General features: G+C 36.6%; 1 protein-coding gene across 1 annotated transcript in view; it reads right to left on the reverse strand.

Annotated features, from left to right (window-relative positions):
* Positions 1-20243, reverse strand: part of ADGRB3 (adhesion G protein-coupled receptor B3) — a 751391-nt gene that overhangs the window by 34357 nt on the left and 696791 nt on the right. Inside the window, exons 20-24 of the mRNA XM_057740064.1 lie at positions 19572-19641; positions 16892-16958; positions 14288-14373; positions 9943-10041; positions 9450-9621 (exon numbers count right to left, since the gene is read on the reverse strand). Coding sequence (XP_057596047.1) covers positions 9450-9621; positions 9943-10041; positions 14288-14373; positions 16892-16958; positions 19572-19641 — 494 coding nt within the window. The remainder of the gene's footprint in view (positions 1-9449; positions 9622-9942; positions 10042-14287; positions 14374-16891; positions 16959-19571; positions 19642-20243) is intronic.

The raw sequence follows: 20243 nt of genomic DNA on the forward strand, positions 1-20243 counted from the left end.
GTGGATTTCTCCCCTTGGGTTCTGATCCTGGTGACGCGACCACTATGGCTGTGAATTAAGCAGTGGGATGGGCCCCAGGTACCCTGGCCTCTCTTCCATTTTCTGATTCTAATATTTTAACCATTGTTTTAACCATTTTTTAAATTGAAGTATAGTTAATTTACAGTGCTGGGTTAGTTTCAGGTGTACAGCAGGGTGATTCAGTTATGCACATATATATATCTATTCTTTTTCAGATTCTCTTCCATTACAGGTTATTACAAGATATTGAGTAGAGTTCCCCGTCCTTACAGGAAGTCCTTATTGTTCATCTATTCTACATATAGAAGTGTGTATATTCTAATGTTTCTAAATCTGTAATTTTCTGGAAAAAAAGAATAAGGAGTTGCTTGATACAACCTAGCGAGGTAATTTCTTATTTCCTCTTTCAGACACATCAGTGAAAGTTCAGGTTCAGTGAAATATAGTCTGATCATCTTTTCCTGAAGAACTGGATACATATTTGCAACTAAATCATCCAGGTTCTCCCTTGAAGAAGACATGACATGGACAAACTAGACTCTTCAGAAGCGGATGCTTCTCAGATTTAGAAGTCATAGCTGTAGGTCATAAAGTGACACAATTAATAATCAAAAGATCATCACGCACTAGGGTAATGAGTCTACTGTTTGCCAGATGATCTCTGCTTCTGTCACACAGAAATTTGCATTTGGGGGAAAACACTAAGAAAGTATATCTGTTTTTAGAAGAAAAATTCTAAGAACTAATGTCAGAAAAATAGGTACTTGCTAATTTTCTGTTTGTGCCCCGAGGCAACTATTAAAGAAGCACAATTTATAAAGGAAGATAAATAATATGTTAGAAATGTTGCCTTCCAGGAGCTGTTTGTCACATGAGTTTTTTTCAAGTCTGCTTTTCAACACCAGCATATATAAAATATGAACGGTGGCCCTTGGTAAAACGAAACATTCTTTTAACTCTTCCTCACCAGCCAGTCTGCTTTCAGGCCTTTGCAGGGCAGCTGTCAAGGATATTTTTGTCTGACAATGAACTATGGAAAAGCAACTCCTGTTAAGTTTCTCTTCGAAATCCACTATCTGATTGCTTAAAGGAGATACAAAAGAAATCTCTTTTTCATAACATATACATACAAAGTTGATAACTTAAACTACCAAACTCCCAAATATGACAATGGGTTAAGGGCATTTCCATGCTGGAGAATGATGTCAGCTGCGTGAGTCAGTCAATGCTAGTCACAAGAAATATGAAACAGAAAAGCACAGAAATTCTACAGTAAATTCAAGGTCATTTCAATGGTCATATAAATGCTATGATTTAAGTGTTAGATTTTTTTGACACTTTTAGTGCCTTTGTTGCTTCTAATTCAGAAAGATTTGCAGGAGAAATTCCTCTGTTTGATTTAAAAAAAAAAATCTTAAAGATGCATTCAGGCAATCTAGATGAACTAGCCTTAAATATTTATTCAACACTCGCAGGGAGGAACGACTAGCCTAGATTTCAAACTGTGTACTAGCATCACAGAAGAGGGTGTCTCAAGAAGGAGAGTACCTGGAAAGTGCATCTGCAACTATTTGGAAACACTTTGATAATTAAATGAATGTTCTACCAGGTAAACAAAGAGACTTTTATCTTTGGTGAACTAATCTGAATTGTACTTATGGAGAAAAATTAGAATTTTTAAAATAGCAAGTTTAGGAGGATCTTAATTCCAAACAAGGAGAAAAAAAAAAAAAAAAGACGGCATTTAGATCTGGCTATTGTATGCTTAAATTAAAATTTTCTGTGCCAAAAAGTCATATTTACAACACTGGACAATAATAGTCTTGGTGTCTTTTTTGCCTTGTGATTAAGACTGAAGAAAAATAATTGTTAAAAGTTTCAGATATTTACTATTTAAACTCCTTAAGCTGACTTACTATTTGTGGAGAACAAGTCACTTATTTTAGGTACCAATTTAATTTAAAATCTCTTTTTAGGTATTAAAATCATTAAACCTCTGAGTTTTTACAATATTAATAGCTTTTTAAACTTATTTAGGACCAGTGAATACAATTTTTAAACAAACCAGTCTAGGATAATTAAATATTTAACACAAATTATGGGACAGTTAAAATCTAGATTTTGAAATGTCTTTTTATAATACTCTGCTACAGATCTTTCACCTTAATTGACAGCCAGACAAGAGGGTTAAAAAGTATTGGGCACAACATTGCAAAGCAATTATACTCCAGTAAAGAGCTGAAGAAAAAAATAAAAGTATCGGGGGTGTAGAAAAGAATAGATATGTGAATAGCTCTGGAATATTTAGGAGACTTTAAGGAAACTTGATATCACATTGTGAAATAAAAAAGTGTGGCAAGACACATCTTCAAAAATAAGGTGAGGGGACCACAGTAAGCTATCAGATTGTCTTCTGAAAGGATCCTGCCAGACACCACCAAAGTTATCCCGACCAGATCCTGCTGGCAGCTGCTCTAAAATCTCCTGAAAAAGCTATCAACCCTGTTCCTGTGGACAGATTCCTTGATGAGACTAGAGTTCAAAGAGGTCCACAGGGCATGTCTCACTCCTGTCCCTCCCCTGGGGACAGTGATTCGGTTCATCGCAGCAGCAGCCAGTGAGAGCTCCTCTGCTGGTCCTCACTCGGAAGACAGCTGGCAATGTCACTGTGAAAGTTGGTGCCAGATTTAGAGATTGCTGGAGAAGAGCACGGAGCCATGCTTGGCAGTGCTGCGAATCAGAGGACGCTCCAGGAGGGAGCTGCACTGTTTGAAACAACCTCTGTATTTAGCTACAGACCCCAAATTGTCACCTTTTATGAAGACAGCTGTACCTCTAGTTTTTCTTCCTGACTTCCCAATTCCAGAGGATGATTTTAAGCCAAAGTTACGTTCTTGTAATTATTTGAGATTGGTAGCCTGGGAGGAGGGAAGTTTCTTAAACATTCTGTGTGTGTGTGTGTATGTGTGTGTGTGTGTGTGTGTGTGTATTTTTCCTGAATCTAATATTGACTATTATTTCTATTGATTCATATTTGCACAAATGGCTTTGTAATCACGTTACATTTCATATAATTTCACCATTAAAAGAACAAGTGTATTGTCAATTTACTGTGTATTATACCAATTCACTGAAGCACCATGAATGACTATACGTTATTAAAATATTATTTGACCTCTGATAGGAAAGGAAATGAACAAAAATGGGTTGTCATTTGCTGTATGTTGAAAGGGAAAATGTGGACTTCGGTCCCAAATTTCACTCCTGATGATTTTCTATTGGAATTCTCTAACACCTAAAGGATCTTTCACTTAACCTCAAAGTTGTCATAGCTTTCACGTCTTTTTGTGTCAGGTTTGGGGGGGGGGGAGGGTCACATAAGCTGCCCTAAACAGCATTTCACATACAAGAGCTGAAAAAATGTAACAGCATTTCTTCAGGATGCAGGTGAGAAAAGAAGGAAAAGGAAGTCATACACCAGACACCTCCACCCTTGCCTTTATGGAAGATACTTCATCTTAGCCTCATGCCATCCATGTCAAGGCAGAAAATAAAAACTTTACTCATGGCCTCTTATCTCTTATATTAATTGTAAACCTTTATTCCAGACATACTCAACTTCCCGTCCCCAGTTTAACACTGTTGCAAGTTGGGACCCTGGGGTCTGAAAGGAGAGAGTGGTGAGATTTGCCCATACATGCAGCCAGGTACTCAGAAGAATTTTGGGTAACAGCAAGCGATGGCTGGATGCTACCCGGCAGACATGCCAGAGTTTGCCAGTCTCTGCCGTGAGCTCTCTGTGTCTTAATTTGTTCACTGATGCCATTGTACTAATCTGATTTCATGCTTTTGTTAACCCCTTATATGGAGTTGGAGAACCACGTGTGCAGATACAGATGGATAGAAATAGTCATGATATAATTGCAATTATGCTCCAATCAGGAAAACTTAATGTGGAGCGAGATGTAAGACTTATTTTCCTGCCTAGGAAATGGGAAGACTACTGAGTGAAGGAAGGCTGGTGATTTCTGGGGAAAAGTATATAGGGCTGTATATGGTCCTTCCTTGTGTCCCGTCCATGCTCCTATTTAAAGGTAGTCTCTGTGCTTCCCACCCTCTGTTCTGATTAAAATCCAGTTTTATTGCGGTACCTTTAGCCACCCTCTCATTTTTCAGACACACATTCTGTCTTATTAAAAACAAAACAAACCAAAAAATCTTTAAATGTATTTCTCTTGGAAGCCTCGATTAAGCCTGACAGAGATAAAGCTCTTAGCCACCCACCTCCCCCTCCCTCTCATCCAACTTTCCTCTGAACGAGGACAAAACCCCTGACCCTCCCCATCCTGGACAACTCACTCACCCTCTAAAATCTATTCTTTATGACACACAGTGGCCTCTCACCAAGGCCACTGCACACCCCAAGGAGAAAGCTCTAAAATACCACTTAATGCTGTGCCCTCAAATGTCATCAGTTCTGTCTTTCTCTTGGTGCCACAGTCAGAGCCATTAAAAAAAAAAAAATCTCCATTTTCCAGGATTTGTCACTTGCTTTATGCCTCCGTATGCCCCAGGTGGTCTCAGAGGAAAACCAACTCTCTACGACTCACCACAGACTTCATTTCTGGGAAGTCACATGCTCAGGACCATCTCTCCACCTTCCTCCACTTAATACTTTCACTTTCTTAATCATGACCCTGTTAACTTCTGAGGTCTCCTATCACCCACTCCCCTCGAAGCCTCTGAAGCCCCTGCCCTCCCTCCTCAGGGGGCTGTACAATGTACCTTCTTCCGTGGTCATGAGTCCTACCTAATTTCCCTGTAAATCAATCTGGGAAATTCATGCAACTCTCCACCTGAGCTTTATTATATGTAATAAGACCTCTTTTCAAATTGTACACCACTACTGGTTTTATTTTATTTTTAATGATTTATTTGGGGAGAATATTAGTTTCAGATCAGATAGCTAAGGAGGCTCGTTTGCTTTATATATTCACTGTCATGTGCTTGTAAATAATTATGTTTATCTGTATTTTTATGAAAATAATACGATGAAATGGGAAGTTGACAGAAAAAGAAGAGGGGGAAGGAGTGGAAGAGACAGAAATAAAGAAAAATTTGTTCATGCTTATTGTAAGCATTTGCTACAAAATCACTTCCCAGGTTTGGATCAAGCTTCTGGGACCTCATCTGGTGGAGCCTGGCCCTCCTGCCAGCACTGGGGAGAGAGAAGAGACCAGCTTGGCCCTGGTACTGATGCTACTGAGCAGTCCTGGGATCCTCACATACTGATACAACAAAATCATCCATTTAAGCACTTTCCTTTTTCCCTTTCTTTCAGTGAAAGGATTTTATTGCAGCTTATTTTGTACCACAATCTTATTTTCCCCCTCTGACATCAAGCTGTACAGTTGTCTTAGAGCCAGGCACAGCCAGAGACAGGAGAGATGAGAGGAATGTGCAGGCACCAGGAAAGTGGTTTCCTAGCAACAAGAACTATTTCAAAGCTTTCATAACTCTTGTATAGCTAGAATTTCCATAGCAATGTGGAGAATAGTAAATAGTGGATATGTCGCTATGTGCCCGATGCAAATGAATGCTAACCAAGAAATGATGGCTAAAAGGAGGAAGCACCTATATTTGTTCTATTAGATCCTGTCTCATTAGGTATGATACATTCATTTGCAAGATATAGGTTTGTTGATGAAAGTACTGTGTTGTGATAAATCAGATGGTTTAATTTTTTTTTAATATTCTTATTCCCTTTGGTGTTTTCTCTTTTGTCAGTGACATCTGCTAAAGCAATTCAAAAGAGAAAGGGGCTTCAGAAGAAGAAACTGTGCTTTAAGATTATACATCTTACGAAATTCAAATATTAAGGTATCAGCTCTGGAAGTCACAACAAAGTGCTAGGCAAATAATCAATTTGCTTTTTGTAGAAAAGTGAAATATAATTGAGTTGAGATGGTAGCAGAATGATCCTTTCTCCTTTCCTTCCTGACTTGAAATAATGTAGGTTTTACATTCTGACCCACTGAAACTAAAGGCACTCTGAAAATGAATGAAGCCCCACACACATCATATTTAAAATGCAACAGTTACAGTATTTCATTTCTTTCCTCTTTCTTAAACTGCAAGGCTCTCTTCCTCCCCTGTACACCTCCACCTGCTTCACAGAAGACTGCAAAAGCTAATCCGGGTAAAGCCTTTTGAATTCATATTGGATGAATCATTAAAGACTAAAACCAATCAAATTATGTTAGTATGTATCAAAAATACACAGAAACAGAAATATGTTTGTCTATATCCAGCCTCTCTCTAAATTGAAGGAAATACTCCTTACATTGCTTATATACTTTTAAGAAAGAAAAAGACCAGGGAATTCCCTGGCTGTCCAGTGGTCAGGACTCTGTGCTTTCACTGCTGAGGACCCAGGTTCAATCCCTGGTTGGGAACTAAAATCCCACAAGCCGTGTGGCATGGCCAAAAAAAATCAATAAATTAAAAAAATAATGAAAAAAGTAAACACCTAGCATAGGTGCTGGCATACAGTAAGAACACCATAAATATTAAACAAAAAGAAAGAAAAAGTCCATACAAGTTATCCTGAATTATTGTGAAGAAAATATTTTAAAGTGAAAAAAGCAGTAGAGATAAAACTGTATTCTCAGGATCTCCTACAGGATTATCAAGTAGATGAATAGTTTTGAGTCATGACCCAGTATTTTACAGGTAGCTATTGAGTCCATTTGCTCTGGTGTATTTTTATGAAATGTTTGTTCACAGGAGACACCAAGGATATGGAAAGATGTCTTATGCTCTTGGACTGTGTTTAATGTTAGGGCAGTGTGACCACAGGTAATATGAGATAGACCCATTGCTAATGTCAGGCAACACATATTTAAAAGGTCAAAACTAATTTCTGTGAATTCAGTGAGACACCCTTATGATGTGGTCTTTGGAATTTGCAAAATTTAAAAGAGGTTCTTTTGGTTTTTCAGTAACAATTTCCACTAAGGACTTCTGAAAGAAACTTGCCTATAACTGAAATCTTTTTTGTGTATTTATAGCAATGTTACAGGGTATTTTTAAGGGTCAAAATAAAAATACATATGCAATTTTCCATTTCAGTGTTAGAATGAGAGACTTGACAGTCTGCTATTAATTTATTGGATATAAATTTATTCAACTTGAATTAATCATTGAAAATGCAACCATAACAGGGCCAATATCCATACTCTTATTCCCCATTAATACAGAAAATACATATTTACAGACACCTATTTAACAGAAGTACTTACTATGTGACTTAATTTAATTACCCCTAAATCATGTTTTTGATCATTTTTAGTCCAATTAGCAATGGAAAAGTTCTGATGGAACTGAATTTTTGTGCCAGATATGTTTCTTCATACAAGCAGCACAAATTTGATCACCAGCCAACAAAATATCTGTCACTTTAAAACCTGAATATTTTGATCATAGCCTAAGGCATTTTAGAGAGCTTATTTCTGAAGAAAAAGAGAGGCTTATTTAGAGATGGGACATTTTTTCTCCTCTTTAACACCTAAAGTATTAACATCGTCTGAAAATCTCATGTAGATATACCACAGATCTTGCTTACAGCCTACACTGTTCATCCTTGATTATCAATCAGAAATGTACCATGTATCTACACACTTCAAACAATTTTGTTACATAAATATATTAGCGGTAATGTTAACACAGAAGACTCTCAGGGTAGTTATGGCTGGAGAAGAGCGAAGCTCAATTTCTTTTTAACTTTTACTCAACTTTGGACTATAAAAAATTCAACACAGAAGATTTTAATGCTGATATTCTATGTAGAAATTTGTGAAGTCTTGGCAATGATGAGCTAGATCAGATTTTTAAAATTATGAAATCCCACCTTCCCCTTGCAATGTGAAGTCACTCTTTTTCTGTTTTCCTTGTTTATCATGATATGATGTTCTTGGAATATATCTGTGGGTTTATTGCTGACATGTGTATTATACTAAAGTAGCTCAGAAATATTGTTCCCCTCATCTGGTAAATGAGGTAAAAACCTTTGCTTACCTTCACCCATCACTGTTAAAACTACGGCGTGTGTACTCAGATGCACATGTGTCTTTTTGTAATGTGCACATTGTAATGAAGTTCTCAAACAAACTAGATAATATGAAATGACACTGGAGACCATCCTCTCAAAATTACTAGCATGGCACTGTGTCACTGTGTGTTTTAATCCCCGCCGTCCCTAGAGTAAATGCGAAAATGACTCATAAACCTTGTAAACACTGTGTTGGTGCTTGCGAGCACTCAGAATAATTTTTGCACCAGCTGGAAAACAATATTTTATCCCTAAACAATTCAAGTCTGAATTCCATCACTGATGGGGATGGATCTGGTGCAGGTTAGTGTCTCAGCTCAGGAAAGATGACTTCTTTCCTTCACTGCTGCCAACAAACCTCACCAGGACCTGGAGAAATGCTGTGATTATAGATCTACAGTCCTCAGGAACAGTGACTGCCCATCGTGCTCCACTGTGTCCATTATTTTTTATTTTCTGAGCATCAACATCCATATTAAATCATCCCTTTGGAGTAACCCTAACCGCACCTTAGTACAGACGAAAGGACCACTCATTCACCTTCAACATTTTCTATGAAACACAATCTGTTAAGTATGAGGAATGGGGTTATGCTGTGTGTAGAAGCGCAAGTCAGGGAACAGGTTTAAGAAATAGCATCGTATTACCTTTTACAGATATGCTACCCACCGTCTTAACTACACCTACAATTGCATCATAGCCTCTCTTTTTTTGTTGGTTTTTTTTCCCAAAATAAATACAAAATTTAATGGAAAAAAATGAGTACAAAGTTAATGGAAAGGAACAAAAACAGTCAATGAATGAAGGAGTAAATGAATTAACAAGTGAAGCAGTTTTGGAAAAGCATGTTAACAGAACAGACAAGCAAGCATACTTCCCTTGGGCCTCTTATTCAGTAATACGAGCCCCACTTAACAGGAACCCACACAAAGACATACACAAACATATATGGAGTCAGTCTGCACAAGGACAGACCAACTAGACTCAGGTTACCCATGACTCGGGTGACCATACATCCCAGTTTGCCAGAGACAGTCATCACAGCCTCTCTTGAACCCACTCTCCGTGGCTCTTGGCACCTCTGGCTGTGTTTTCCCTTGCATCATCCCATCTGCTTTAATCTGTCACTTTCAGAGTCCAAGGAGCCCCCTTGGACTTTGTCTTGTACTTCCCTTCAGCATTGACTCCCAAATGATCATCTTTAGAGGAGACCAGCTGTAATCTGAAGATCAAGTTATTAAAAGGAAAGGTCCTATTTATTAACATGGAAAATACTCTTCTAAGTATCATTCTCTCTTGCAAGAATGATCTTTCTCACCTCTCTCCGAAGAATGCAGTGGACCATGACTATCACAAAGCCTTGCAATGAATCAAACACAGCAAAAAGTATTTGAAACAAGATGGAGCGTTTGTCTGTCATGGCCAGAACCGCAGACATCCACGTTAGCGCCAGAAGGGGCAACACTACACAGGAGCTCCAAAGAGATGCCCTGTTGGAACACAGAGGAAGCGACATTACGTAGCTGCACTTACGTAAGCCCCAGGTGATAACCAAAACCCACTTCAACAAAGCATTCTTGTACGTGGCACCAAGGCATTAACTTGGAAACCACAAAACAGATAACATTCGATAGTTTATCTTTTTGATAAACAATCCCACAATAGTTACAAAAGCAGTTGCAAATTATAAATATTTAAGTATGCTCTTAGCTCTAATATTAGCAAACCTGACTTTTTTTTTTCATCATAGCATTTTCTCACATGCACGGTAAAAGATTTGTCACAAGAAGATGTAAATGATTGGGACTAACATGGCGTTACTGGCGGTGGTGGCTGACAAAGCTGTTGTTGAAACTACTCCACACTTGGCACATTTGAGCGTCAAACCGCTATGAGGCTCACTCATCTGACTGCAAACAAACAGAACACCCACAAAAAGAACAAAAATATTGAATTGTCACCAAAAAAAACGTTGCTGCTGCAAGTTAGCTTTTCAATATGATTTCATGCAGAAAAGTATATTTATCAAAGAAGAACGCTCTTGGTCATGTTAAAGATGCATTTACACTACACATTTTTTTGTAACATTTTCTGCTTAATAACAGGGGCCTCTGTTACATGCGAAGCATATTTCCATCATTTACACCATAAATGGCCCTTGTGTCTACAGATCAAAGTTGCCCAATACACTGAGTTAAACGTAAGCATGTGTTTGTGTAGACATACAGTGAAAACCCTTTATTCAGACCCTTGATAATCAAACCGATAAGGATTCCTAGCTTCAGAGATGCTTATCGCCACTTACAGAAGCACATAAGATCAATTAAAACCTTCTGAAATGTACACATGTATCTCAGAGGTCCAATGTAGAGAAAGATATATTTTAGGCTTTTAGTCGTTTGTGGAAGATGTAGACTTTATTTCAACATATTCATATTTTGAAATTTCTTCCAGAATCAATGTACTGTCTATATTTTAGAATGATCTGAATATAGGGGGCTGATGAGATTTGATGAAATATTAGTTGATAATAAAAAGAGAGATAGTTTTCTGCTTTAATAAAACACATTTAACATAGTCACTTAGTTCAAAATATTCTTTCTGCACATTTTGTCATAGACTCCAACCTAATAGCTTTTAAATGGTCTATTCAAGTCTCGAGGATTTTGCATTCATATTCAATCTACTATCTCATAGAATCAAAGTCACACTACGTAGAAAAATGACACATTTTTCTTTAGAAAAGAGTCCTTTGAAAATAACTGGTTTATTAGAATCCTATCCTTTTAGGAAAAAACAAAAAGAATTACTTGAATCAAATTTCAAAACACTTTGAAATAATTTTCTGTGGTCTCTCGTCCATTCACATGTGATGTTTATGTCTAAAGTACAGGATTGCCCAGTAGGTTTTATGAAAAAATAATATTGTGTTGGACCTATGTTACGATGTGCAAAATATAAATGGCAGAACAGAGAAAGTCATAGGGGCTCCTAATTAGGAATGTCTGCTCTCTTTTAAAGAGGTGTCCTCATTGGTAAATTGTACTTGGATGAGATAACAAATCTGAAAGCTGTTAAGAAGATTGATCAGTAGACCCCGTGAGAAAAATAAAAGCTCTCAGAGTTAGATGTGAAGGTGAAGAATATGATTCTAAACCATTCACTTTATTGATTCAACCCAGGGCACATGTACTAGCCACAGGTGTCCAGAATCTTCCAAATAATAAGTAGTAAGAGTCTACCCAGTTTGGTTCATGAATGCCTCAATGGCTGGTGTGTTTGAAACTGCTGCCAGAAGAAAGCCTAGACCAGTGTTCTCCACAGTACATGCTTCAAAATAGTAGATAAGAAAGTTCCATTGCAGAAAAAAAGAGGAGAAAGTGAAATATTATACTTGAGATATTCTAAAAAGACACATGCCATTTTATCTTGTTTTCATTCTTTCCAGCTATCATTTTATATGTGTGAATATTTGCAATAAATTCCCCCTTGGTAAATATATTTCATGTATTAGAAAAAGTTAATCTAGTTTGCGTATCACAAAACTTGTCAAACTATTGTATTATTATTTAAATATTCATTCACTCATTTCTTTATAACCTTTATTGAGCATAAATTATATGCTTGGCAGTTTCTAATAATTGATGATGAAAAGAAGAAAGGAAATAGAAGAAGTACATAAAGTGGGAGAAGGAAAATCTTGGTACCATATTTGATTCTAAATAATAATGTTTCAATGTTTGACTAAATATATATAGTCAAACAACCTGAAATGGCTGATATTCACAATTAGGGAGATCAATTGTTAAGTTAATCAATTAGCTCCTGCCCAATGCTTCTTTGAATAATTCTGATTATTTGTTCTTCACTAAGTATTATTGACCTCACTGCTTCTCTGAGAACTAAAACTTAGCTGCAAATAATCATGTCTTCTAAAAATTTCATTCAATCACACTTTACAATAGAGAGCAAATTTCAATCTTTAAGCTAAAACAGCATTTTCTATTATAGAAAAAAAATTTTTAATCCTAGGGTCTTTAATTTGTTAATAGTCTTTTTATGCTTTGGACAGTAACCAGCATTCTGCTTTTATAACTCGTATTAACATCATTTCTGTTTCTCCAGCAGTGGCCTTTGGACCAGGAAAAAATCCCAAAAAACTGTTTGACTCAGTTTTTCCAGTAAAATGGATGTAAATTTTAATAATATTTTTAGAAATAGAGGTTTTAAAATTAATATGTAGATTGAAATGGATAATTTCTAAATTCATAATGTGACAATGTTGTCATTTCTCATAAACATATACTATCTCTTACAAAGAGCTATATGAATCAAACTGGATGTTACGTATCAAATAATCAAATGAGAAAAAAAATACAGACTGAGTTTAATAAATCCTTAGCATTATGCTCATTCTGATAATCACGTGTCTTTTTCTGACCACAATGTCATGAATGGTGGATGCTTGGTTGAAAGAAGTTCAGGATCCTTTGCAAACAAGCTGTCTAGCTTAACTTCTTCATTTCACCCATCATAACAATAGCCACCAACTGCTGAGTGGTTGCGTGCTATTTGCTAGATACTCTAATGAATGCTTTATACACATTGTATTTTATAGACTCTATTATGAAGCAAGAGTTATAATCCCCATTTTACAGGTGAGAAGACTGAGCTACAGAAAGATGAAATAACATGCCCCAAAACACACACAGCCAAGAAGTTGCAGAGCTAAATAGTGAGCATGGCTTTCTCGTTTACTTCAAAGTTTTATCCTAACCATTAACCCACACCACCCCCAATTAAAAACAATAATGATACAAGTTTACACCACTAGTCTCAGAACTGTTTCTATATCCAGTAACCAGTATGAACAATCTATTCTGACATGATTAATCTAGGCAGAAATAACTGAAGATTGCTTCAATTCTAACCATACATCAGACTAATGAATAAGAGTGTGAAAGTTTCAAGTTCAAATGGTATAGAAAGCTGTCTGTACAAGTTCAAGTCTGCCTATTTGAAGCTGCTTTAGAGACTCAGCTGAAGTGAAAAAAATTCTCTAGATGGGAAGTAATTCCCCCTCAGAAAGGAACCTCCAATGATGTTTTTATTACATCATTGTAGTTCTAATGTTTTATATCAACGACATACAACTTTATACAGAAAGCCGTTAAACCTAGCCTTTTACTAGGGAAAAAAATGCCTGGACTATCTTATTTTATAAATCATTACATAGATTATAAATACACAAAGGACTTAAAATTCCCACCAGTCAGTGATAAAATATTATGACTATTAAATGATACCATGAATTAATAAAGAAATGAGAACAATTACGGGGTAAGCTTTGAACGAAAGTACAGTTAAACTGAAAAGAGAAAGCTATAAACTTTTTATAAGAAAAAGATACAAAGGGAAATTCAAAGGCATTAATATTTCATCCAAGTATTTACAAATTTATATGAGCTAATGATATAACCTTAAAAAGCTGCTATCAACCTGCTTGTGAAATGTTATTAAGTCATTAGATATGGTGCTATTATAATAACAGTAAAATTAAAGGCAATGCTTTTCAAAATTTTATAAGTGGTTAAAATGTGCAAGTGAAAATTATGAGTAACTCTAGCAAGTTATAGTGAAAATATAAAAATGAATATATAAGAACAGTGTTTCATAAGTGAGTATTTCAAGTGAAGAATTTTTCCGATATATACAATGAATCAAAGAAAACATAATATTTTTGCCCTCCTAAGATTTGCTTGTCCTGATTCAGTTGTGTCCCATACTGAAACTTTGTTCAATATACCCTCCTGTCCTTTGTGACTAAAACTAGGAGGTCTTTGAAAACTCTCACCCAAGGACAAGTAACTCAGGGCTAGCCTTAATATTTAATCTTCTTATCTTACAAACCGACAATATGCACAAACAAATCCAGATTTTCTTAATGGTCTTTTTAATTATTTTCAGATTTTGGTCACACCCCCCCCCCCTCCCCCTTAAGAATAGCCCATTGGAAACTTGAATGGCAGAATCTACCATACACACCGGTTTGTCAAGAACAAAATTCAAGGCATAGTCAAATGCAGCCGGTGACCTGGGATTGGAGTGTGGGATGCACTGGTAAAGACCCTTCAGAATCCACCAATGGCAGCTTACCCGGCTCTGTGTTTGAGCTTTTTATCTAGGATCCCATCTCTTGAAACAAGTTTATTAAATACCAAAATGCCAATCACCATGTTGACCTGTCAAACAGAAACAAAGGTTGACCTTTCAATGATTTTGAAGGGAATCAGGTCCCTGATTTTTTCCTGAAAACCCACTTTCATCCATTCACGACCTCGGCAGAATCATATACTCACGATGGTAGTGATACGAAGCCCTTCTCAAATATTTCATAAGTGTGTAAAGGAAAATGGGACACTTTAACAGTGGGGTTAGCATTCACCTATCTCTTAAAGAATTCTTGTGAGTTGGATAGGTATTTTACTTTAATGTTTTAAAGTACATTAAGCACACAATGTCCATGCCTTGCAGTGAACACTGAGGAAATTAACATTCAACTGCCTAACTTTTAAGTTGCCATACTGTGCCAATCCGGCCTTCTTCTCTCTGAGTCATCTTTGAATAAAAATAAATTGGCTGATGAGTTTTACCCGATGTCTGGGAATCAAAAGATTTGGTCTCGCAGTGTGCAGCTATGGTGAGCCCTGGTAGTCTAAGGTGCAAGGGTTTTGGTGTTGCCCCCTGCTGGGAGAACAGAACGTCTCAGGTCTGCACAGCGTGAAGCTGTTTCTCCCATGAGGTGGGGAGCATTTGAATGCACCCTGCTCTCCTAGACAAAGAGGAAAGCCTGTTCCACTCACCAGCATCCTTTAAGAGGACACTGACACTCATTTTTACAATGTGCTCTATTAAACAGTTCTCAGCATTTTCTAAGACTCTCTTACCCACTTAAAAGGTCTTTTGCATAATATAGCTGAAATGAAATCACACGTTTGTCTTTCTCAAGTCAAACTGTAATAAGCTGTAGAGATAGATGGCTGTGGTCTATTTGTAGCAGTTTTATTATAAGTGCCCTGGTTCTCTAGCCTACCAGCACTTCCTGATAAAGGAATCCAGAACAATGCTGAAACCAAGATAAAATCAAGGAAAAATATTTTCTCCTTTTTGCCTTCTTGCCCCTTACGCTCCAGCGTCAAAAGAATCTTGGTGCATCCCCCAATGCAAAGGGTGAAGCCTTTACATTGAAACTAGTAGTTCATGAAAAATCTGTTTTAAATGAAGCAGGATGACTAGTTAATAAAAAAGAAATGTCCCCTTCTCCAATATGATTTGGGCAGATGGACTATAAAGCTAAAATCTGCCTAATTGCTGGGGTAAGGAAGATTCAAATCACCTGTTAGATAAGGAATTAGGAGGTGTCACTCTTCATAGCTACCTGACAAGATACCATTTGATCAAGAGAAAGACTTACTCATCTTCGTACATCTATTATTTGAACTAAAAAAAAGTGTATTCCATGGATTCTATTAATCACAATTAAATCTTTCATCACTACTCCAAAGACCTCTGGTCTTTCAATTGTATACATACTTTGTGTTTCTTTATTTTAAGGTTATATGTATATTAACCCAGTAGCCTAGGGAAATAATTCAATTGGTTAAATAATAATTCAATTGGTTAAATAAAAATTCAATGGAGCAGACAAAAATATATGTAATAGATTCATTTTCCCTATGCTCTTCCAACACTCATGCCTAGATTTTCTTTTTCTTGTGAATCACAAACAGTTTCTGTTCCCTGTTATAATTTAGAGGAGGAAGAACAAGCTTTAAAGGAAGAAAAGTCACATAGAGTTATTAAGAAAGATATCGCTAGCTTCCAATTTATGGAATGAATCGTTCAAGAAACTAAAAGGTGACTTTTCAATTAGAAATCTAATTGTACAGCAAAATGGATCTTTATATTTAATTCAGATTGCTTCTTTTCTCTCTGACATTTTTCAAAGATTTATTAGACAAGAGAGATTTGTAATCAATAAATTCAGAAAGAAAGAAAGGCAAATGACCAGGAAAATTTTCATGTTCCTATGAGCAAGCATGTAACAGAATTACTCTGTGATTCAAAAAAGAAACATCTGTAAACCTTATGCATCACATACGGCAGCGGTTCTCAACTGGGGGCAGTGTGATTTTTATCCCCAGGGAACATTGAGAACTCTCTGGAGACGTTTCTTGATTGTTAACTGAAGGGTAATATTGGTATTTAGCAGGTAGGTGCCAGGGGTGCTAATAAATACGCAGGACAGCCCCACAACAAAGAAACGTCTGCAGCACTGAGGCTGAGAAACTTTGACCCACGAACATATGTTTTTTGTTGATATTTGGCATCAGCCACAGTTATTATTGAGATCTTAATAACTATGTAGATCATACAGAATAGTGTAAAGGTGAAATAGTAATACATGATGAAAGTCTACACATTCACGAGGAAGAATTTACTGAAACTTACTCAAACTTCTTCACAAATGTGAAATTCCTGTAAGAGAAATCGCACACTCCCACGTTTAATATTCTTCAGGCTTCAAAATAAGAATATTTTAGCATAATAAAGGACTGAAGAGCAGTCAATATTCCAATTTAAGTAATAATTCACTGAACTTTAAAATTTCTACACAATCAATTCGAAAGTTTCACTCAAATGGAAACAAAGTAGACTTCCTTTGCTAAGAAAACAAACTGAGTTGATTTCGGTGTTTACCAAGACAACAGCAGCGGCAGGTCCCACAAAAGCGTAGAGCAGTCCTCCTTCAAGAGATAGCCAGCAACTGAAAATAATATCAGATAAAAACTAACAAAAATTAGTGATAAGTGTGAAGCCACTCAAGTATGACACAAATAACGTGGATTGTGTGCTTAGCCTTGGAATTCTGGCATATTTCAAAGGTTTGTAGTTTACAAAGATGCATAGAAGATATGGAAAAAAGCTAAAATGAGAGCATTTTGTGGGTAAGAAATACTATAGAGGGGAGGGTTGGGGGGGAATGAACTGGGAGACTGGGATACCAAATAGTACACTCTGAATATATTCAGTTTATTGTATGTTAACTGTATCTCAATAAAAGTTCTTAAAAAAAAAGAAAGAAATACTATATACCTCTCACAGGAAAGAAACTTTGATTATAAGGACTGACGGTCAGGCAGTTAAAACATTTTAGACAAATTACTCTTGCAGTGAGATTTTTATACTGACTTTCAATACAAAGGTGACTATTATGTTTTATAAAATGCTGCTTTATATTCATTATGGAATTTTTCAAGTATACTTTGAAGCAAGAAAGCTTGTTTTTAGAATTTTATATGTGGCATTTACCTGTTCTTCCTTGAGGCCATTGAGATAGTGGGAGAAATTGGTTTAAAAGCCATCATTGCAAGGAACGGATAATCTACATTTCCCATGCTTTTTTTTTTTTTTCTTTCTAATTTTACTTTTTCTCCGACTACTAAAAAAACTCACTAAAGATAAGCTTTTGAATAAAAATAAGTGCAGTTGTGTTTGTTTCAATTACTAGATCCACCAAGAGATGCAGGTTTGCATGGATAGAGACATGGTAACCATTTAGGTAAACACACTCATTCTCTCACAGCAGAGGGCTGCCAACAGGTCGTCTCAAGGCAGAGCCATGCCCACCGTTTCAGGCCCCTGTCTTTGACCTCTGACCCTTTTAATATTATTTCTCGGTCCTCGGAATCAGCATGTTGCCTCCAAAATGAACAACAATCCACAATTAACAGTAACCGTTCTCTCTCACTTCTAAGAAATTTTCTTTTCTATATCGGGTGTGGTGGTGCTTATAGGACTTGTTAAAACTCACAGAATTATAAACACTTAATAGGGTGAATGTTGCTATGTAAATCAGTGTGTGTGTGTGTGTGTGTGTATTCAAAGTCTGCATCTAGTTATTGCTCCTTGGCTATAACAGTGATTACATAAAATTCTACTTTCCCACTTTGAGGTCCACAATTTAATATCTACTTTTAAAAATAAACTACCTGAAGAAAAAGAAGTGTTCTGATAGAACGCTTCAGTTTGGTGCCTCTGAGAGTGCCACTGAACTCCTACTGCATCTTTGTGTAAATTTATTTTCAAACTGATACATTCCTCATGGTATTGCATTCAGTGTTAATCACACACTCCTTGAAAGCTGGAACTGTGCCATCTACAATCCCACTTGTTCCCATATCCCCAAAACGGTGCCTTTCAACAAGTCATGCAATTGTGAAAAGTAATAGCTTAAAGGCAGTGGTGCTGTAGTAGGACTGCTGTACAGCATATGCTATCAGCAAGTTTTTCCATACTGTAGATTCCATAAGAAAACCAAGGGCTCTGATGATAGGAGTTCTTGCAATTCTTTGGAAGTTTCTTTTTGGGCAGGCAGGTGAAGTGGTGTCTCTTGGCACACTCTCCATTTGGATGAACTCGCCAGAGGGCCTAATTAGCAGTGATTCCTATCTCAAACCTGAGCACGATTAAACAGGACATCTCCTTTTAAAACATATGCTTCTAATAAGATGCACATCTCTTTCCCCATTTCTCAACTGTCTCCTCAACTTGAAAGAGCAGGTGAAGTAAAATATGAAAGTGCATTGTTTTACATTTGACGCATTAAATATAGACTTGACATAAATTATCTCATAGAATGTTCTCAGTATTACAGCTCTGATTAGGACAGGCTGATACTATACCCCTTTTTCTCTCTTCTAATTTCTTCCATAGCCCAGGCATTTTCTAGTGTGGAGTTTGTTGAGTCCCTGATCTACAAGTTTCAGTATATATTACCCTAACATAGCAACGAAACTTGAACTAACATGACAAAACTTGGTGGCTATTTTGTCACAAAGCTGATTCACAAAATCAGAAACTCAGATCAGAATCATATTCTAAAAGGTAAACATGTCAAGATTTATCCAGTTCTTTAAACAAATGTATTTGAGATTGAACATGCAAAGTAAATACTGAAATATCTTAGAAATTAAGACTCTACTCAATACTCTGTAATGACCTATATGGAATAGAATCTAAAAAAGAGTGGATGTATGTATATGTATAACTGATTCACTTTGCTGTACACCTGAAACTAACACAACATTGTAAATCAACTATACTCTAATGAAAATTAATTTTAAAAAAGAAGGAAATTAAGGACTCTGGTCTTACAAAGAATGGGAAATTGAAAGAATTCTGAACAGCCCTGCAGCATTTAATGCCTAGCTTTGTGCATTTAAGCCACCTTACATTATTCCTCAGTAACGTGACTTCTACCACTGTTAATGACTCATTGATAAAGTGCAAACCGTCAGCAGTGCCAGCCAAGACTAATGAAGCATATTTGATGATTGACTTAATTATGAACAAGAGGTATCACTGTGGATGGACTTACTAGTGATCAGTGCCATATCCTTTTGTCCTGGTGAAGCCTACTGATGTGGCCACCACTAAGGCTGGTAAACCTGCAAGAAAAGCATTGTCACACTTCACATTCAGCTACAACCACTATGCACACTGGCTCAAGCAAAGCAAGGACAAACTCGGAGTGCTGAAATCGGAGGAACTACCTTCAGATGAATCACTTCATAAAGTGTGTTTCCATTACAAAATTTCTCCCAAGTACAAAAACACGTGTGCGGCAGCTGGGTTTTTAAGTCAGTGCATTTCGTGGATGTTGCTAGGTTACCACCACATTTGACATGGGTTTAAAGGAAACTCATAACAGAGATTTAGTATATCTTTTAAGTTATTTTTTCCCTAGGGGTTTACACTCTTATAAAGGAAATTTATAGTTATAAAATCAGAAAGGCAAAAAATGCATGTTCTGATGTGATGCAATATCACAGAAATGGAACATTCAGTTGGCCTCATATTGATCCACATCAAGCTGTACTTATAATAAGATAGAAAAAATAAGTCTTCTCACTCAATTCTTTATGGCTAACTTATAATAACAAGAATGTAGGAACAGGGTTAAGGGCCCTGAGGAATTGATTTTTAGGCTTCTGCTCATCCTCCTTTAATGATCCTGAACGAGGGGCACAGAATTTATGCCAATTTTTCT

Source organism: Hippopotamus amphibius, chromosome 6, assembly GCF_030028045.1.
Source record: "Hippopotamus amphibius kiboko isolate mHipAmp2 chromosome 6, mHipAmp2.hap2, whole genome shotgun sequence".
In the NCBI taxonomy this organism is placed as follows: domain Eukaryota; kingdom Metazoa; phylum Chordata; class Mammalia; order Artiodactyla; family Hippopotamidae; genus Hippopotamus; species Hippopotamus amphibius.